This window comes from Struthio camelus, chromosome 1 (assembly GCF_040807025.1).
Source record: "Struthio camelus isolate bStrCam1 chromosome 1, bStrCam1.hap1, whole genome shotgun sequence".
NCBI classification, from domain to species: domain Eukaryota; kingdom Metazoa; phylum Chordata; class Aves; order Struthioniformes; family Struthionidae; genus Struthio; species Struthio camelus.
Window position 1 is genome coordinate 198,658,612 of NC_090942.1, and position 22,384 is coordinate 198,680,995.

The following is a 22,384-nucleotide window of genomic DNA, read 5'->3' on the forward strand; positions in this document are numbered from 1 at the left end:
GTGTACAGCCTACACTGCTTTTAATCCTTTTCATAGAACACTTTGTGTTTGAGTCAGACCGGATAAGTGCATAAAATTTCTAGAACAGTGTCCTTGCCTTCACTTCTTTATTTGAATTGCATAATTGTTTATTAACTCTCTGTACTTTTCCTTGCAGCAAAGCAAGCAATGGAGCAGGGAAAATCTCCAATTATAATAGACAACACTAATACTCAAGCCTGGGAAATGAAGCCATATGTGGAAATGGTAGGTTTTTTCTTGTAATTATATTATCTGTTACAACTTTACTTTGCAAGCATACCTTACAATCAGTGACTTGTATGGCAATAATTCAGACTGATTTAAGGATTGATTAGATGTAATTTACCTAGCCTGGAATGAAAGCCGTGACAGGTTTTAGGGTAAGTGAAATCAGCATGTTACCTCTGTAAAGTCAACTGCATATGTTTATTATACTGCTCTGTAAACATCTTGTTATAGTCACTGCTATACAAATTTTATGTAGTAAACATACACATATCAGACATTTTTCTTTCCTTGCTTCAGGCTCTAGAAAAGGGATACAGAGTGGAGTTCCGTGAGCCAGATACTTGGTGGAAGTTTGATCCTGAAGAATTAGAAAAGTAAGGTTTATATTATAGTAGTTAATGTACTTTTACATGTCTGTATATATAAAAATATGTAACAGCTTTTATTTTATTCAGCATCTCATTGGTATAAATGCTTAACTGCAAATACAAAAATATTTGTTATTTAAATATGCATATTTAAATATACCTTTAAACAGAAGCGTTACAGGTGTTAACACAAACACACAGATAAGTAGATGTCCTGGCTTCTTTACCCATTGAAGTCAATATTAACATTTTGTTGAACGTGAATAGAAAAATGATTGACCCAGGTAGGAGACGCTGCTCGCATAATGAATAATTTAAGTTATTCTGAGAAATGTATTGCTGTAAAACATTATTGAGGCCATGAAATTTGTAGATGGCAAAAAGAGCTTATACGCTTTACAAAGAATGTATCAATATAGATGATTTATTCTGTCTACTTTTTACGTATACCTCAGTGTCAAAGAATAGTCCGTTTCTAATCAGTAAAGGTTAAAAAGCAAGTTCATATTTTCAGATTATGCCGTTGCAGGATTTTTTGAAACTGCACTCCCAATCTTTGAAGGATGTGACTTTCGGTACTGTTGGACACAGGTTATTGGTCCTGTGGGTTTTGAGAAAGCCTGTGAAGCTATTTAATATTTCTGGTTAATTTCTGTTTTGTCTCAGGTTTATCTGCTTTAGACATGTATGAAGTATAAATCCATCCTAGGGACATTTCATTGTTTGAAAGGTGGTGTAGTATTTTCATGAATGAACTCAAGAGTTCTCTTACTGATCATCATTTTATTTGCTCCCAACCGACTTGGCTCATAATTGTTCTCAGCATTGTAAAATTGCTCCTGTAAAACATGAAGCACTGTGTAGAATACTCACATTACTGACTTAGCCTTTATTATGTTAATACATTATAAATGTTAGTAAGTTCGTATCTTTTGCTTCTGAGCTACCACTAACTTATTATTAGAGATGGAGTCTTCTCGCTGCATGATGAGATCTACTAGAAGTTTTTCTAGTTTTGCGTGCAGCTCTGTAATCAGTCTTCAGTAATCAGACACTTCTAAGTTGTTTAGTGTGAGATTTCCATTGCATAAGAAAGATTCATATTTCCCATGAAAATGCATGTTTTCACATGGTCTTAACAGGTAACAAAATAAACAGACATGGTGTTATGTTACCATTGAATTTTATTGTCCAGTCATTAATTGTAGAAGTAAAGTTTATATGTTTACTGAAACCAAAAGAAAACCCTTTAACTGTGAAGTGCTTCTACCAATTCCTATGAGTATCCTAGAAGTGATGAAAATGTTTTAGCTATTCCAACTGCTCTAAATATTTGAAGGGAGGTCCCTTGTTGTCTAACTTAATTTACTGAGAGTTGAGGAAAAGTGCTGAAGTTTTGTTTTGTTTTGTTTTTTTGATTGCTTGAAGGAGGGTGTTTTTTTTTTTTTTTAATGTTAGCATGTCTGGGAAGTAGATCATAATAATAAAGACATGATTGTAATCCTGGGATTCCCCTTATGAATTTTAAGTGGAACATTTTATGCAGTACTTGGGCAAATGCTAAGTTAATAAATTCAGGTAACTTTATTAAAATAGTCTGAAGTTGTAAGTTCTAATTCCCTCCTAACGGAATCAATTAAGACTATTTTTTTTTCATTCTGGGAATTGGAATTAAAAATACACCAGCTTCTACTTAAATTAGTTAGCATAGGATTTTTGTTATATTTTGGATACCTCTTCTTCATTTTTTTTAAGTGATGCTGTATGATCTCTATCGATATTAACTTGTATCAAGTCGTATAATACACCAGTATTTTATAAGTCAGATGTATTTCAAGATGCTATTTCTTATAGGGATGTTTGTACCACCACTTAGTGTGTTTGAGACATCTGTGAAAAGGCTTCTTCAAAGAAAAAAATACTTTCTAGAGACAACACTAGGTGAATTCTTGATGTCAAAAAGTTGACAAATGTTTTAGCATGGAATAGATGTTAGTGGGTTTTTTTTGTTTTGTTTTGTTTTTCTTCCAGTATGTCTATGAGGTACAAATTATTTTTAGACTTGTGCATGATTTTGCTTTTAGTTTAGTTTTGTGCATGTAACTTGTGAAAGCATCTTGACTTCACATGCATATGTCTTGTGGCAAGAAACTTTTTGCTCAAGGTTTCCTGCATGTCATTTAGACCTTTATATAAAGGAATTTATGCTTTCAGAAATCGTTTTTAGGAAATCTCAAAAACTGCCACTCAGAGAACAAACAAGTGGCAAAACACCTGGTAGAAGGGAAAGGTTCTCAAGTGTTTAAGCAGTGTTGGAGGAAAAAGTTGCCATCGGTCAGGCTTGTATCTTTTCAGAGTAACAGCTCAGTTAGGAAGCAGAAAATCAAAAACAGTTGTACGTTTGATTCAGACTTCTGAGGAGTAACAGGTATCCTGTGTAACCTGTATTTTAGGACGGATGCTGTTTCTTTAAAAAAAAGAAAAAGTTAGCTGCTGTTTCTATATGCTGAAAGGTGAAATGTAAACATACTTTTTAATAATTTTTTCTTCAATATGATAATGAATCTGCAATTTGGAATTGACTTCATTGGACATGTGCATATTGTCTTCAATAATAATGTCCTTGTAGGATTAACTTACCAGTATATTGGTATGCTCTATTTGGTGAGATTCTTCTAGTGTAAAGACAGTTAATGGTGACAAAACTTCACTTTTGTGAATAGATTCTGTGTTCCTGCAAACAAAACAAGCTTCCAAAGCATAACTATCTATTAGGGGCTTATGCTGATACGTCTGTGTTTAAGAATGAGATGGCTTTATACTCTTTCAGCATAGCCATGCTACCAAAAGATGAGCGAAGGCATGCCTGAAGAGTACATTCTCGTATTAAATGACACAGTACTACAAATTTCCTGCATTTGTAATTGATTGCTATGCTTGATGTGATTTTGCCATTAGTGATTGTGTTATCCTGCCTTGTTCTTTAAGGGAAAGTACTAGCTTATTCTTGAAATGACTACACAACTGCATTCAGTTGTAGATGAATGTGTGCTTTGTTTTGTGCTCTTGAGCTATAATCTTTCTCCAGCAGTAGTGAGTTAAGGAGAATCTTGAATAACTTTGTGCTACTACCTGATGGCATGAAAGGACATATACTTCCTCTTCTCAGTTCCTATTTATCATCTGAGTCCCGTGCTTTTTAGAATCTCCCCATCTCTAGGGTGTAGCTTTTTTCTATACTGTTAATCTTGTTCATATTTGTGAATAGAATTAAAATTGTTAAGGTTAGCTAGCTAACCTGTTCAACATACTGCTGCTCCTGGATTTTTTTTTTGTTTTTACTTTAAGCAAGATGTAAAAAATTGCAACAATTGAACAGTGAAGCTGTTGAGATGCTCACTCTTGCTTCTGATGGTGTCTCAGGGAACAGCATGTGTGAGAGAAATACTCCACTTAAGTCTTTCCTTCCCAAAGAAGAAAGTTGCTAAAGTGCATCTCAAAGAGTCAGCCTATTTTTGAGTACTTCTGAGATCATCAGTTCTTCTACCATTCCAAATATGAAACTAGAGCATGCTCTTTGCAGTATGCATTGAACCCACATCAACTTGACATGTACTTTCTTGTTGGAATAATATGCCCAAACTCCTGAAAATAAAAGAATCAGTCCTTTAAAATGTTTCTCTGTAGAGTATCCTCTTTCCGAAGTAGCCTATTTGCTCCAGCTATTGATTTCTCCTTTATAGGAAGTGAGAAGGTTGGTAAGGGGGCCCGTGCCTCTTCTATCCCTGGCAAAAAGTGCAAAGAGGTGGATGTATTCCCTAGTGGCATGACTTACAAATAATTCAGCTGGAACAAGGTTTCTTGGTGATGAGAATATGTTGGGTTATGATAAGTGTTTGTCTACACTGTTGAAAGGTTCCATCTGTGATGTGTTTTTAATATTTATTCTTTGAGATTCAATTCTGTTAGACTACTGATAGTTCTCTGACCTACAGTTCATGCATGAACTTTGTGGGGTTCTTTTGGCAGTCTGAAATTCTCTACTAACATGAATTTTAAGATCCTGTTCCATAGGAGATAGATACATTCTAATGCCGAAACATATTTTTAATTGCCTTTTCCTCAGGTTCTTAACTGACCAAGCTCTTAGTGAAAGTAACAGCTGCTCACTAAACACCTTGCAAGAGTAGGATAATTCTTCTGGCCTCTCCTCCCTTAAATGTGTTTTGGTATATTTCTAAATTTGCAGCAAGTAGCAATAAGAACACTTAGGTAAAGGTATCATGAGCATGCTGTTCTGGTCCAGAACTAAAATTGGTCCTTACTTTTAAAAGGAGGTTTATTGATGAGAAAAATAGTCCATCGTTAAGGTTTTGAAACTATATAGTCTTTTTTTATGCTAGTTTCAGAGTCTAATGGTAGCTTTCATAAGTTGTAGTCTCATCATTCATCCCTGTACTCGCTAGCTAGTACACCATGTGATATCTGATGAATAAATAGAAAACAGAAACCTTCTAGGACTTTTTATGTACCTCATCCTGGTGAATAACGTTGTATTTTTGTATAAACAAGAATGGCTGTGGTTTTTTTTATTATTTAATATGTACAATGAAGGATTCTTAAAAATAAACCTTAACACATGTTAAATACAGGAAATATGAGAATACAGTGTAATGAAATCTGAAATTTTAAGTGTTACAGCATTTTAGTTTCAAAATGTGTGCAATCACTGGACTTAATAATGTCTTCCAGTTTTATAAAGCTTCCTGCTAGGTAATGCAGGAAAATACGTCTGGCTCTTTCAGATATGAAAAGCAAGATAAAAATTGTGAAATTAAGAGTTCACTGAAATTTTTCTTTTCTCTTTTTTCAAAGACTGTAAACGTATAAAAATACTAGACAATTTATTTAAATTTTTATTTTTGTAGGAGGAATAAACATGGGGTCACTCGTGAGAAGATTGCTCAGATGCTGGAACGATATGAATATCAAATATCCATACCTATTGTCATGAATTCAGTGGTACCTCCTCACAAACACATACAAAAGCCACCTCTGCAGCGAAGACATAGGTGGGGAGGCAATACAGACTCGTGGAATTTTTTCAGTATTTTTGATAACCGATAACACAGCTTGCAGTCAGCTAATAAAAATATTACTTGCCCTTCCTAAATCTGCCTTCACTACTGGTAAAATAGTGAATCTTCTGCATTTTAAATAGGCCTATTTTAAGACCATTCCCTTCTGGGGGCTGTTTCTTTAACAGACTTGCATGTAAATAAAATTGTACATTAAATGTTTTAAAAATATATATTTATTACAGTTGTAATAACTTTGATTTTTAGTGACGTATTTGCAATAGTATGAAGTATAGCAGAGTCTTCCTTCATAAACCTACGACAATGATGTTGTCATATACCGAGTAACTGTTGAGCAGTTTTTTAAAGAGGTCATACTATTACATCTTTTAAACAGAACTAAAGCCCAGAAGAAGGTTATTTATGTAATATCTAATTTTAATGGTTCTCATTGCTTTTTAGTCTCCTAATCTTTTGCCAGATTTTTTTAATACAGTTCTTTCTAGGATTGCTGGATGTTTTTGTTTTAATTAGCATCCAAAGTGTAGGCATGTATTTTTCTCTTTCTCTCTTTCTCTCTCTCTCTCTCTCTCTCTCTCTCTCTCTCTCTCTCTTTTTTTTTTTTTGTCTCCGAAGCTCATCTGGTAGCTGAAGCAACATTCTGCCAGTGCAGTACTCACCAGCCTGAAACTGTGTAACCTGAATTATTTTTTGAGGTTTCTTTTTCATTCTATGTAGTAGTATATAAAATATGGTGCTGCCTGCACACCAGCAACATTTTTGTGCTAAAAATGCTAAATTTTCTAATCACAAAAAAAAATTCATGCCTCTCTTTCTGAGCCAATTTTTCACATTTATCATAAAAATGACACACACCGCGTTAGCTTGTTAACCCCCAATCCACAGTTGGGATGAAGCAATTCAGTAAAACCAGGGACGCAGTTCTGTAAAACCACATTGCATTCTTAATTTTGGCATACCTAATGTAATCTGTTTAGCACATATCAAAATATGAGCCAGCATGGAGATTGATTTATTGCCCTTTTTCTCTTAAAAAATGAAATCAGTAAGATTTCACTTTGCTTGCTTTCTAACTGCTTGCTGTATTAATAAAATATATTTGTCTTCATTGTTGTTTTAGTTCAATGTAACAGTTTATATTATTTTTAAGTATTTATGATTTTATGTACATGAACATTATTACTAACCTATGAGCTAAAATAATCTGTCTTTAGGCCTATAGGCCTACGTTCATTTTTCTTATACACTGAATGAATAAGTCTTGAATAGGAAATTTTGTCAAGAACATGCTGAAACAGTTTTCTTTTTGTGTGTGTGTGAGGGCTTTAGATTTTTGAAAATTCTACAGCCACCATAATTTTTGTTTTCCTTATAGACAGCTTTTGAATGGGCCCCAAAAAATTACTTCATTTTAAGTCTGAATAACAAAAGTTGAAGATTCAGGTATCTAATGAAGTATTTTTCTGTGGTTGTGTATACTACTGTTCAAGTCTAAATTTGTACAATTTAATGTATATGTAAAATAATGTTTACGTAAGACTAGCTATAAAAGTTGAAGTGTAATTAAGTAAGTTTGATTAATTGAAAAATAATTTTTGAAGCTTCAATAGTGCATGCATTGTTACTATATTCAGCTACTGTGTATTTAAAAAACAAAACTTTCCAACTATATTAAATATCTTCCCTTACTGTATATTATTTATACCAGTTCTGTTACTACTTTTTAGTTTTCTTAGTCATCTCTTTCCACATTTCAAGAGAATCATAGAAATCATTGTAAATCCTTAGTAATACTTTAATTTTCCCAGAGTTTTTATTTTTAAACGTGAAAGTGCATTTCATGTGTGAGGAACATAGAAAGTTTTTTAGAGAGATTCATTTTATTTGCTCATACCTATATTACTTAAAGCCATAGTAAAGTGATAAAATTTATTGAGGCTTTACATAATGTTTACACAGTCTGCTAAGACAAATGACAAAAGATGACAAAGGAGCTGATTGTTGGAATTCAATGTTATGGGTTTTTTTCGGTAGCTTCCATCCTTTAAAGTTTTTAAAGGAAGCTGATAATTTTTTATACTAGTATTTAATTGATATTTAAGTTATCTTTAAATTTTTTTTAATTTAAATAGATGTGAATTGTTACTAGTTTAAAAAAATGCAACATTTTTGTGTGTTACCTGTTAATAAGTTATTGATGGAAGGTGAGTCTGTTTGATATGCAAAGCATGTTGCTCAGTGTAGGCGAGCTATTTACAAAGGGTACCTAACAAAAACAGAATGCTTTACAGCTTGGCACTGTATCAAACGCTTATTATAAACTGCTTAATCTTATAAAGCTATATTCCAAGGTAAGTACAATGACATGGTAAGTGAAAACACGAAGGAATTACTGTCTGACTGTGTCATACTTGGTCTTTGTTTTATGGTGTATTCGTATTTGCTGAGGATATGGCAGTCATGGTTTAAGCTACTGGCTACAGATATGGATATCCCTAAGAGAGAAATTACTTTGTTGTTGTCTGTGGAGGGCATATTGTGTTATCCAACTTATATGTAAGAATAACAAAAAAAAGGGGGGAGGGGCTGAAATACACATTGCAGGTATTGAATTTATCGCACTACCTCACAAATGACGTATTTTGTCAACGATTACATACCAGAAATGTGAGAATTCCTTGTTCAACTTTAAATTTGGGATCTAAATATTTCTACTATCTGGCATAGTGTTGATGCAGTACGCCTATCGACTTCTCACACGTAGTCGTAACATGTACCTGGAGTTAAGGTTTTCTATTTTAATTTTGTTTGTTTGTTTTGGTAAATTGCCAGTTCTTAGGATTTCATGAATTAACAGTGTCAGAATTTCATGAATTAACAGTGTCAGAATTTTCTTGTGTAACTAACGCATAGAACCGTAGTGTTATGACTGTAAATTGTAAATACCTGCTGCATACCTCAAAAACTGGCGAGATGGTAAGTAACTTTAAACAAAGTAGTTATAATACCCAGCTGTAGTTTTAACATCCCTCTTTTTTTTAAGAATGAAATTTAAATCAGAGTTAATTTGCAAAACATCCCTAGTTTGGTTCAGATAGCTGACCAGTTAGCATCAGCTGTGTGGGATTATTGCGTAACTAAAGAAAAAAGCTTCAGTCTTACTGCTTCCTCTAAACTGCTGTTTTCTGTGTTTATTTCCTGAAGTGTTACAGGTTTTCATCAGCCTTGTCTATGACAAATGATTTAATGTTCTTACTTTTCTTTTATTTGAAAAAAGTACCCATATTTTTTTCTTTTTAGTGAATGATGAAGTTAAATAGTCTTCTGTTAGGAGCTCTGTCTTCTGTTCTGATAGTTATCTCCTTTTCAGTCCATTTTAATCTGATTGACCATGATACGTGATTTTTTTAAGCTTTTATTTAAAATTAAAGAGGAAAGCCAAGATTTTATCTTCGATCTTCTGTGTTCTGTCTCTTGACGGACAATGTCTCTTCTATCGACATTGTAGAATTTTTTCTTTATGTTTCTCTGCTAATAAATAACTGAAAATCAGGCTTTGTCTAGCTGAGATGAGACCCATAACGTTTATATTTGATTGTTTTCTGTCTCCCTCTTTCTTAAGTAATTTAAACTCAGTATTTTCTTTTTTGAGCTAAACACTGTGTTTAATTTTCAATAAATGAGAAAAAAAAATGTACTTCTGTACTTCCACATTCATGTGTGGCAGGTGTATTTTGAACGCCTGTTCCTTCCTAGAAATTGAGTTTCCTGGAAGAAACGCTTTCCTTCTGTGTGGCACATCATGGGGGTGACATAACCAGGTATAGGGTGAGAACTGAGGGCTTTCCATGTGAAAGAACAGAGGGGCTGTATTACAACTCCCAGTAAGAAGCAATAAGAAGACATATAGTGTTGAAATGGCAGTTTCTAAAATCGGAATTAATATTCAATTTAAGAGTGTTCAGATAAATGTTAGCTCAGATATATGGAAATATTTCACTTCAATGTTTCTATATTGATGCTTTTTCATTTCAATATTTTATTTTCTCATACTTTTGAATTAAAAGTGCAGCGTAAACCTGAAATTTTTTTGTTAGATGCAATCTCCTTAGTAATAATTTTTTAGGTGACATACTACTTTTGCATCAGTTCTGTTTTACTTTTCATAAAGCTAAATGGAGGAAATTTGCTGTAAATGAGATTATTTTCAGTACTCAGAAAAATATGTGAAGAAATAACCAGCTGCTCTTTTAAGTATTTAGGAGATGAGGCAGCCACTAATGGGGGCTGTCAGGGTCAATCACTTCAATTTATCTAATGTATTTCTGTAATAGGGGAGAAGCAACAAGTGGCATTTTTTTCTTCGGTAGGACTATGACTGCCATTATGGATCAATCATAATAAAAGTATTAAGAAGTATTGGGAAAGTATTAAGAAGTATTGGGCCTGGAATGGGTCTTTGCAGCTTCCTTTTATTTAGTAGTGCAGTTTCCCCAGAGAGCTAGTTCTTCATTTTCCAGGTGGGCGGTCCTTGACCATTTAATATATACCTTACTGATACATAATGCTGTTGTAACAATGCCATGTTATGCCAAGTCACCATGTTATGCCAAGTCACGTTTTGTATGTATGACCTTTGTTGTTGTTGTTGTTGCATTGACAGTCTTTTTAATAGCATTAGATGTTTTTCTGATTTTGAGCTACTAATTGAGTTCAGCATCAACTTTTCTCTTATTGGCCCTCAAACCCATATCAGACTAACTTCTCTTTAATTATGTGAGTCCTCCTTTTTGTTCTTTTCAAATATTGGCCCAACATTAATAAACCTTGGAATACTTAGGAAATTAAAACATAGGAAAAATATTTTCTGAACCGTTTTTTTTGGAGCATGTAGTTGCATGTTACCTTACCCTATTGATTTAAAAAACGTGAATTCATGAGTAGATGTTGAATCTCTTCCTAAATTAGAGTCAGCTAAAGTAGTGCTTTTTAGTCTGTTAGTAAAGTGAATAAGCAACCTTTTTTTTCCCCTAGGGATTTTATTTTATTGTTAAAACATTAGTTTTCATTTAATCATAGGTCAATAAGAGTGTTAGGCTGTCCTTATATTCTTGATACTTCTGATTGTTTTTGTGTTTTTATGTCAGCCGTAGGTTTTGCCTAATGTATGTTTCCTTTTCTGTATTTTGTATGTTTTGTCTTTCGGTATAACCAGCATTGGATACATGTTCTTATTTCTAGGAATAATTCCGTGAATTTTCTTTTGAAATTGCCCGTATGGTTTGGAGGTTTAAAAAGAAGAAAAATGACCTTATTTTAGAATAACTATATTTACTTGTAACTGGAAAACAATATCCAGCCAACCCATCTCACCAGTTTTATTATGTTTTATAGAACCAGTCATTTCAGTAAAACTGTTAGTTTTAGCAGGGCAGGATTGTAATGGGGTATAAATAGGGCTTGTTTTGGAACCTGGTAGCAACCTGAACTTTCTCTGTTACCTCCATAATAGGTTACTGAACAGCTATCCCACGTCTTGCTCTTACCATGAAGTGTTCCTAAAGGCTCATGTACCTAAGTAAGAGTGGACAGGCTATACAGCTTTTTCCCCATCTAGCATTTTTCCTGATAGCTTCACTTTAGTTCTAAGATGAAGAGAAGCTTTCTAGGGCTAATGGGGGAAAAATAGTGCAGACCCCTGATCTTTTAACTGAAGCAAGATAGATATACTAATTTGAGCTCCATTTGCAGGTTATAGATCAAATTATTTGGTACTTGCTCCAATTATTCAGTAAGTATACCTGAGAAAGTTTCACGACTATGAAACCTGCCATTAGAAGACTGTGCTGATGGCTTTGCAGCACAATTCATTTATCCTTGTTGGTCTTCAAGTGCATATAGAAGGCACAGTTAGGGCATTACATTTTCTTCTGTGTTTTGTTTTGTTTCCTTCCAGCAGTTCAGACTGAATTCTTGTTTCTAATACTGAAAATCTGTGGTTGTATCCCTAATGCTGCCTTATTTTTCAGTAGATTTTGAGGAATGGAATTTTTGTGAGTAAAGAGACCAAACTATGGCTTTATTTTCTATTGCTCTGTAGAGGAGTGAGCAGTAAGGAGATGAAATGAGTTTTTACCTGTGCTTGGTTAGTCTGTAGTGCCCCTGTTGAAAATATCCATCTTTGGGCTTCTTAGTATGAGTAAGATCTGACACCATGGAGTGAGTTGAGCAGAGGGCTGCCACGGTGGTCAGGGGCCTGGAGCACATGATGTACGAGGAGAGGCTGTGAGCACTGGATTTGTTCAGCTGCAAGAAGAGAATGCTAAGTCTAAGACAGCTTGTTGCTGTCTTCACCTACCCAATGGGAAATATAATGAAGATGGGGCCAGGCTCCTCTCAGAGGTGGCAAGATGGGAAGCAATGGACACAGGAAATTAAAATCAGAAGAAAAAGAAATCCACTCTGAGGGTGGTCAAACACTGGCAGAGGACTCATGAGAGCCTCAGTAAATCTGGGTAGCTTTTTTTGAGCTGAGCTGCCTAAAGCACATGCCTGAAATGCAGCATCCCCGATAAGAGCTATAAGGGAGTGAGACTTTAAAATGGGTTATAAGGTGGCTCACAATCTAATTTTTGAACAAAAATCTTGTTGTTTCTTCTAAAATCAAGGATCTGCTCATACTCAATACTGCCTTGTATTTGAACCACTTAGATTATATATACATTATACAATATGGTAAATCTGTAAAAGCAACATAACTATTTTTTCATTTGGAATGAAAACAATTGACACTGTAAAGGTAATTCATTATAGATGTGCATGTTTTTCCCGCACGGCTTGGAATTGGTTGTTAAGCAAGTGGGCTTTGCATTTGCAGTGTGTAACATCATTGTGTCTGGTCAGCTGCAGTCTTCATCCGCCTCAGTGCTTCAGCTGCTTGTTTGGAATGTAGACCACCAGCTTGTTAGAAGCAGTGGTATAATGTGTGCTGCAATGTTGCTGAGAGGAGGGTGCTTAGGATTTAGTGAGACCTGACTGCTTCATATCCAGATATGACTGAGGTTGATCATTGTCTGGGAAGATGGGATTTTTTCAAGCCTGTTACAGATGTTAGAAAGTGTTCCTTAAAATCTCATACAGAAATATCTTTATATCAGTAGAAAAGTAAGGAACAGTACTACACAGCAGATTACAGTGAAGTTCTTTAACCAGTGCAAATTTAACATAGTTCATATGTCTTCATACAGCGTATTTCTCATCTAGCCTGGATTAATTTCAACCTGGTTATCGTCATCCTTGAGTAGATGTTATCCAAGTAATAGAATTAATGTTACCACACATGAAAACATGATTCATGCTGTACTTCCAGTCAAGTGCATACATAGGCATTGGAGTCCATAATGTTCTCTTCATCTAAACATTGACACAAAGGACTTAAGTGAAAAGTAATCCTTTAAAACTTTCATGAATGAGAAGGTGGATGGTAGAGTTGCGGTTTCCTATCTCTGTATTGTAATTACATCCCTGTAAGTTGTGTTCAGATCATTTGTAGCATTCTGTTTTTATTCTTAATGTACTTTTTAACATTGAGCCATACCTAATGTTGCAGAGAAGTCCAACAAAGCAGCAAATATCCATTAGTATCTATCAGTACATGTATTGCTGATTCTGTTTTATGTCCTGATTAGAATTCTGAATTGCATCCGGTGAGATGCGTTTGTGACAACTAAATGAGATTGAAAGCGGCTTTTGGGTAGTTTCACTTGTTCAGGAAGTAGAGGTTTGATAATGGGCAGAAGCTAGGATCAGTATGTTCACGATGGATTTCTTTAATGTTGATCAGAATATTCGATGACTAAGGAGCTGAAAGGGGAGGTTGGCTCTTTTACTCAGAAGATATTTCTGGCTTTCATTAACCAGGCAGGACAAAGATCTCATTCTCAATTAGTCACATCACCCAGTACAGAACTTCTATGGAGTGACTGAAGCATCGTTTGAAAACTGAATTAATATGACTGTCACCTCAGGCAATTGTTTTTTTTTCCTTTGAAGTAGAATGATTGTACTTTGGCGTGTATTTGACTACATGAACAGCTCTTAAAGATATGCTTTGGTCAAACCAACTGTTCTCTGTATACACTCTCTGTGTCAACCTTGAATGTATCTGGACTATAGCAGGGCATCAGCCTGATGCCTGACTGTACATTGCATAGAATTATGTAAACAAGTATCCTATACAAATTATATAAAAATTAGAATAGCTCTTTGAGCTTTGCAGTAGATTATTGTCTCGTATGAAAGTGAGGATGTAAATCTCGCCAACACTGACAACGCTGTTGGGAGACCAAGAATAAATAGTGAGTTACTTTAGGTTGAATCCAATTAGTAGGATCTCTAGTGTTTTTTTGAGTAGGGGATGTTAATTTACAAAGCTGTAATTTGTAAACATTTCTTATGAATCATTTATGGTGAAATCCCATAAGATGGGCTGTAAGGTAACCCTGCTTCCACCACTTCCTTTGTCTTTGTCGTAGCTAGACACTAATTTTACTACTAATTTCAGTGAGTTAAATCAGCTCAACAACAAAATAAGTACTCCCTTCTTTTTTTCAAGCTGACTTGGGCAGCTGAATCCACCCAAAAGGAAGTAGATCTGTGCCAGAACCAACAAAAGACGAATGATGGAAATGCTTGGGCAACATCTAGGACAAAGTAGAGAAGGGAGAATAAGGCTGTCTTTTCAGCAACAATGACCTAAGTTAGATGCTCAGCTGTCTAATGGAACTTCACCCTTTAGGAAACACAGTAATGGTGAAGGGCGATTAAAGTGAAAGGCTCATATTTATTTTGCCTATGTTTATTTTCCATTTGCTTAATTGCCTAATACTAATATTCCATTTGATTTTGAGAAAGTCATTAGCTAAAGGCAAGATAGGTAACAAAAAAAGGCTGGTACAGTGATTTCTGTTGCGAATCAAAAATCTTGACTTCCCTTTCTGTTTGTTGCTGAAGTGCAGTTAGGTCAAAAGGAAGAGAGCATTCATTCAAAAATGCACTTGGACTTAGCAGGTAAGGAAGGTGCAGTGTATTCTCAGTAAAAATGTTTTTGCATAAGCAGCTTTGCTCTAATTTTAATGTTGGATACTCACTCCAGCGACTTTTCACATTAATGATAATAGTAAATTTCTTTAAGTAACATGTACCTTATCACTAAATGTCATACTTATGGTTGCATTTTTTTTTAATTTACCAATTTCTCTATATTTCATTTCAGCAGACGTTTTTTGGTATCAAGTAGACATTGTCAGCTTAGATGTGTGCTAGAGCTGAGGTTTGTAAAACTGCAAATTTTTGATTAAGTAGACCTTTTTTGGTTTTGCCATTTTCCAGTGAAAACATGGCAAACTTCTGTAGATTATTTGCTTTGCATATTCTACCTCAGCTATTGTGAAAACTTTTTTTTTTTTTCCAATGAAGAGTCTCATCTGACCACTGACTGTCCATCATACCGAACGGTGCTATTTTGAGCATTAGATCACACCCTTGAAGACAGTAGTGGCAAAAAAACTATTTTAATAATGTCTTAAGTGGTAGGCTGAAAAGTTGCAAAGTATTATTAGAGAAATTAAAATCCTATTTCAGCAACATCTTTTGTTACATCTTTTCAGATCTGTTACATCTGTTTGGATTATTGTATAGTAATAACAGTTAGTTAAAACGTAATAGCAAAATTTAAATAAATTAAACTACACTTTTTTTTCTTTTGAGCGTGTAGTATGTGTTAAAAACAGATTTTTAACAAATGTCACTGTAGAGAAGAGAAGTCTATCTCCATGCTGGTTCTTGAATTTTCTCAGTATTTGGGTGCCATATGGTTTTACAGTAGGGCAAACGCTTTTGATGAGTTTTAGGTGGACTCAGGAAGAGGAAGAACTTAGATAAAATTAGTAGGCATATTTGTTTTATTGAATCCAAAAACCTCAACATAGCAATAGATATACCCCAGTTATAAAATTTTTAGCAATGCAATCGTAGTACATTACACAGTGTTACAGACTTGTTTCTTTGAGAAAGTGTTTGGTAAGAAATGTTTGGGCAAAGAGCAGTTGCCTGGAGAAGTGAAGTCAATTTTGTTGTTCTGCAGTAAGCAGTGTCATCACTTTCCTTTAGGTTTTTTTTTTCTTTAGGAACTGTGAATCTTGAGGGAAAAAGAATCTTTTCTGACTTTTGCTGAAGGGCTGTAGCACCTTTCTACCCTGTAGCCAGGGCCTTTGAAATGGCAAAGTTGCTGTATTTAATCAGAGTTATTGAATGTTACTATATTAGATACTTTTCCATGTATGCTGAATCATCATCCTGGATCAATATATGCATACATTATCATTTTGACATGCAATAACTTTGTATTGCTTCTAAAAAACAAAAAAAACAAAAAAAAACCCAAAAAACACTTTTAATAGCTATGTAAATTTCATGACTGAAGAGGAAAGTTAATGTCAGGATGTAAGACAGCTTTTGTGATTAGTATATGGTCTAGGCAAACCTGAAGTATGCATAGTAATCTCTCCAACTACCGAAGTTGGTGTTTAGCTCTTACATCATTTGATTAAACAGACAAATAAGTTCTGTTCAATCCTAAAACTTATTCTGGCATCCCATATCTCTTTTGGAGCAAACAAGGAAGTACGTTTCTGAGTAGAGAATGTATTGTGAGTGGAATTTGGGGTGAAATTCATCTTGGCTAATTTTAAGTATCTGCAGTGTAGGTATCTGCCCCCATATGAAAAATGCGCTGAATTGGGAAATAAGTCAGTTTTCATTATTCACATGAAAGCCCCATGTAGATTTAAATGCCCAGTATCTGAAGGAAGTCCCATTTCTTAGCAGGTTTTCTCGTCTGGATGCCATTTCAAGGGAATAAAGTTTGTGTGCTTTCCAATAGGATCTTTTCTGAGATCCATAGTGCCTGCTGCAACAATATCAAGGCACCAAGACTTTTGAATCCACTTCCAGTTAAGTGACTTTGTGGCTATATTGAGGCCTAGAAGGCTGATAAACTGTTTCCAACTCTGAAAACTGAGATGAAGTTCAAATTCAAAATAACTTCTGTAAGATGAGGGTAATAGTGAATAAATCTAAGAATGAATAAAGGGTAAGGATAGGTCTCTAGGTATCCTTTAGGTCCCAGGTTGCCAACTGATGGTACTGGCCTCCCCTCCGCAGGTATGCACACCTTTCTTATTTCTCTCAGGTTTCACAATACCACATTTAAAACAGCCTATGTTAGATATGAAAGCACAGGGGAAAAAAACCCAAAAAAGCAAAAAAAGTTATGATTCTTCTTGCTGTTCGTGTTTGCTTTAGTGTATTCTGTGAAGTGCCATCCTGAAGAAAAAATTTCATAAGAGCAGCAAATCTTTGACATGAAGATATATCAATCAAGCATAACTTCGATAATCCAGTCTGTCTTTGAAGAGTAACTACAGGAGAAGTTAGATTTCTGGACTAGGTTTTCCTTATTCATTTTCATTTTGTGGTTAGCTGGCTGAAGGACCAAGATCAAGATTTCAGAAGAGTCATTGTTAAGGCTGTCTGTTGAATTTGATGAGCAGTACAGACAAAAAAAAAAAATCAGAGGTTCTGAAAATAACTAGAACATTAATCTTACGTAATTGCCTACAACTAAGTTAGTATGTCTGTAGTGTGTTATTCTAGTTCAAATAAAAAATGAAGTATTTTTTTCCAAATAAGTATATGTGTACTCATAATATGTTAAGCAGTAAGTCTCAGAGAGCTGTTGCAGTCACTGTATCTTTACATTATGTTATTAAATATTTTGAATTTCTGGATCCAACTAATCTGAATATAATCCATTTAATCTTCACAGATGAAATTTTCTTACCAGATTCTCTCTCCATTGAGTACCTTTCTGCTCAGTATGACATTTCAGAATAGCCATAGCTCTTTAACACTGATGCTTGCTATTTATCATTCAGGCATAATTTAGAAAGACATTCAGAAACATGTTGTTTGGTCTTACGATGATTTTTTGATACTTTTTGTAAAAGTAGATCTGCTTAACCGTTGGATCTAAAATTGATGAGCCTGCAGTTATATTTCTTTAAATAGATTTAAAATATTCAAAATTGTTTGGATAGTAAAGTATACATTTATGTTTAATCAATATAATTTCTAAATTTGAGGTTTTATCAATTTAAAAAAGCAGAAGATCTGTATTTGATAATCATATTAATGTAAAATACTTATTCTTCAGATTGAATACCACATAGATATTATTATTGAAATAATCACACATTTCTTTCACATTTAGTTCTGTTATTCTTCACATAGGGAGACAATTTTAAAGAAGAACACTGGGCACCAATTGACAAAAGTGAAGCAGAAGAAAAAGCGAAAAAGAAACAAAAAAATGAAGGGCAATCATACAGAAATTATGAAGAAAAAATTAGGTGGAGCAGCTCATCATCTAATTCCAGATGACCAGGAAACATCAGAAACTGAAGATGATGACTCAGAAGAAGAAAACAGAAAATCTTTGTGTACATTTAGTGATGAACCAGGGGATCCAATAGTGGGTTGTGAAGAGGGGCTGCCTAATGATGATAATGGAAGCCTAAAAGCCACAGTGTTTCCAAAAGAAAGGTCTCCTATTGCTGGGTCTGAGACGTCAACTGTGTTGGACAGTGCACTGAAAAATGAATTGTCTGTAGAAAGTGGCAATTCATGTCTATTAAATTTGCAATCTCTTTCTAATGAAAACATAACTAAATGTGCATTTGATGATCAGGAAACAGACCAAAGGCAGAAAGAAAGTGTTTTAGAAAGCAAGAGCAGTTTCCTAAAAATAAGTGACGATAAAAATTGCATCCAAGAAACAGAAAGCAGCTGTGCTGATTATAACACTGTGCTGTTAGGCACAAAAAACAAACTTAGATCAGATCAAATTACATGTGAACCTGACATGGAAGCTAAGCCTTTAAGTTTGAACAGCGAAAAAAAAGAAATCTCTCAGTGTTACAATTCAGAAGTATATGATAAGATGTCTGATGATAATACAGAGGAGAAACATGCATTAGAAGGAGAGAAGAATTGCTCTAATGGCTGGGCGTTTTTTTCAGTTAATTTACCTACTGAGGAATTGCAGCTCGACTTTGATAAACAAGTTTCTCTCTCTTCTTGGTCTGAGGATAAGTTTGTAGGTGAACAAAGACAAAAAAAAGTGAGGAAACCGAAACAGGCTCATACTAACAGCTCAACAGAGGTAAATTGCCATCAATCTTATGAAGAACTGGTAAAGGAAAACCATCCATTGATAAAGATAACAGCAACTGAGGAGACTGGTTATGTAATAAGCCATGGTCCATGTGCATCTCCAGCAGGTGAAATGCACATTGATCCACTTGTGGATTCCAGTGGCACCTTCACGTGCTGTGTGAGTCAAGTAAGCACTCCAGGAAGCGGGCCTGCGCCAATTACCTGCAAGAGGAAAAGATACAAAAGAATTTTCAATTTGGCACCAAAGTTTAATCTACCAAGACAGATTGCTGCCTATACAGAGGGAAGGAAGGAAGTACAATTAAGAGCTGATGTCCCCTCAAAAGATGTTTTAGAAACTGAGCAAAAGAGAATTCTGAACAAAGACAAGGGAGAGGAACATGAACAGAACCTTATGTCTCAGGAATGTTCTGCACTTTACAACGACAAAGAGACAGCCTACTCCTTACCCACCCATGATGTAGATTCTCCATTACGTGACGTTTCATGTAGCCATTTGGGACAGTCTGAATCTTCTCTGATGCCAAGTGTTTGTATTATTTCCAGGACAAAAGAGGAACAAGATGGAACTTGTAAGCAACAAATAGTTGATGAAAAAGAAGGTGAGAGTGAACAAGCCTCTTCAGAGGTTACAACTAGCCAACCAGATATTTTGTCTTCTGTTAAAGTGGTTTCTGAATATCCAGAAAGTTCTAATATGTTGGAAGCCTGTGGTGAAAATGTGCACAAAGCAGATGACCCTGAGCCATTAGAGGCTTCACAGATTGAAGATAAGCAAGATGTGAACATGAAACGTAATTTTCTGGGACTTCCCTTATCATTAGGATTTGCTTTCCAACTTGTGCAGCTGTTTGGTTCTCCAGGCCTTCCACTGGGTAAAACTCTTCTTACTACCTTTATGTAAAAACTCCTGTGATTAATTATTCGTTTTCATTGCAGGTAACACTCAAATATTAGCTCTATTGCAAGGAATGACTGCTTTCTTAGTGAATTCCACCTAAACTCTTCTTCAGTTTCTGTCCAAGGTGCCATTGGCTTCAAAACTAAGAGGGTGTCTAGTTTGGCCTCATCTTTGCAGTCTCTTTAGTAATGACGGCTTACTAACTTTAAATCCAAAGTGTGAAACTCTTGTAGATGTGTTACATTAATACATCATATTGAGTAAGATTTTAATGAGCTGATTGCAATATTACATGAAAACATGATACAAAGTGTTTGCTCTTATGTGAAGTGTATGTTTGCTTTTATATTTTACCTTTTCAGTATAGTACCATTCCTTTACTTAGTAAAGTTCTCGTATACTGTTACATGCTTAGATACTCTTGAAAACCTTTCTTAAAATCTAATTTAATTTGAAATTGAATATCAGACTTGTAAGAGGCATTTTCCAATACTGAATACATTCTTTTCAATCATGCATGGTTAAGAAGTATCACAGGTGTGTATACTCTTGTTCCAGAGCTCCAATTGTCATGCTGTTGTACTCCCAGTTTAATCATTTTAGTTTGGTAGTTTTAAGTATGACAGTCAGTCATTAAAGGATTTGTGTGTGGCAACCGTGATTTCCAAATTAATGCAAGCTAACATAACTGTACATAACTGTAGTAAGCAACAACAAGAAACATTTGTTTGGGAATCACCGTAGCGTATCATGCTGCATATACCCCTGCTGAAAGGTCAGAAAATATTAAGCCACCTATATTCCATGCTTCCTGCGCGCAAAGCACTGAAACTTTTTTGGCCCAAATTTGATGAGACTATTCCTGTGTAAGTAATTCATGGTTTTATTAAAAAAAAAAAAAAAAAAAAGGGGGGGGGGGAAGTAAAACTGGGGCTAATTCTCTGCAGCTTAGTGAGGTGCAGAAGTCTCTGTGGAAAAACTCTTTGATTTGGTCTGCAAATAGGATTAGAAAACACAGACCTGCTTTTCAGCACATAAATCCTTAAACCTATTGGCTTTAGTAGAATTTAAAGTTAAACATGTACTTTCATGTAAAATTTTAATAGAACAGCAGCTTATGTACTGTTTATCTGCCAAGAAGACTGACTTCCAGATTCTTTGTTTTTATCATAAAAGTTGATGCATTAATACCTGCTAGAACAATGATGGCAAACCACTGCCATGGTACTGATAAATTTGGTCTGGTGCCCAAAAAACCTGCAGTGCTCCTTTATATAAGTTTGGCCCCACACTGTATATAGTGCTCTGTATAGGGTATATATACTGTTATATATAACAGTATATATACTGTTCTGTATAGGGTTTCCTATTTAGAACTACAACAGAGCAGCAACTTACTGGTGATGTCCTCAACTACTATGCAATTCAGTCTGTTCTACATACTCTTCTCTATGAGTCAGTAACAGGTGAAATTCTCTTGTGTTTAGATGAGCTTCCTTTGAAAGTAATCTTTAAGAATTACAAAGTCCCCCTGATATCTCTCTGAAGCCCTGCATGTTTGTGATTGTTACTTTTTTTCTCAAGATTATGAATACTATCTGCAGAATACTGGCCACATTCTGATTTTCCAACAGTTTCAAAAATAGTTGGGGTTTTTGTGGCCTGTTATTTATTGAAAATATATATTTTATTGTTGTAAATAATAGAACTGTAGTATTTTACCTTGCAGGCAATTACAATAAATTTCTGTGGGTTTTTTTTTTTTTTTTTGGTAAAGCGTTCTTTGGATACTTATCAATGAAAGAGTTGATTTATTTGCTTATATGATTCTCATATAAGCACAGAACATATTTCAGATTGTTTTCCTATTAAGTATGTCTTTTCAACTCCTTAAACAGTGAAGTTATTACAGTTAAAGCATTTTAAAATATAATTTGCTTAATGATGTTGCAAAACTTTCTATAATTAAACATTTTAAAATTTAAAGATTGCTGCTTACGTTGCATTGGCTTTTTAAAATTTTGTTTAATCTACAGAGTGAAAGCTTTCTATTTTGTTCTTGTTTGTGCGTAGTTTCAGGGGAGATATGGAGGAAACAAAGTACTGTGGGAAAGCCTTTTCTAAAAGGGAAACCAAAACCAAATCTTTCTCCGTCCTCCCAGTCCCACACATTGGCCTTAGATTCTTTAGAACCTAAACTCTGACTCTGCTGTTTGCTCATTTAAATATCTACTTATTTTAGAAGGACATATTTAAGTCTGCAAAAATATAAATGAGTGATACACTTTGGCTATAAAAAAGATTTGAATACTCAACTGCAAAAATATTTTGTTCTGCAGAATCCTTGTTGCCAGATGATTATATAGTTCCTCTTGACTGGAAAGTTTCAAAGATGATCTATTTACTGTGGAAGACCTCTGTGGAGGTACGAATTTTAGGGGATTTTGGAAGGCTTTCCAATATTCTAGCTA

The 22,384-nt window shown here is 34.7% G+C and overlaps 1 protein-coding gene across 7 annotated transcripts in view; it reads left to right on the top strand.

Annotated features, from left to right (window-relative positions):
* The window catches only part of LOC104151574 (NEDD4 binding protein 2 like 2), a 49,288-nt gene that overhangs the window by 15,313 nt on the left and 11,591 nt on the right, over positions 1 to 22,384 (top strand). For 4 of the 7 annotated variants that reach the window (XR_011138681.1, XM_068930096.1, XM_068930098.1 and 1 more), the window contains 5 exons: positions 158 to 246; positions 547 to 623; positions 5,546 to 5,689; positions 18,068 to 19,887; positions 22,253 to 22,338. Coding sequence is in view for 6 of the 7 variants with exons in the window: in XM_068930096.1 (XP_068786197.1) it covers positions 158 to 246; positions 547 to 623; positions 5,546 to 5,689; positions 18,068 to 19,887; positions 22,253 to 22,338 (2,216 nt within the window). In the remaining variant the exon portion in view is untranslated. The remainder of the gene's footprint in view (positions 1 to 157; positions 247 to 546; positions 624 to 5,545; positions 5,690 to 18,067; positions 19,888 to 22,252; positions 22,339 to 22,384) is intronic. The other 3 variants (XM_068930102.1, XM_068930101.1, XM_068930100.1) reach the window with 3 other exon arrangements.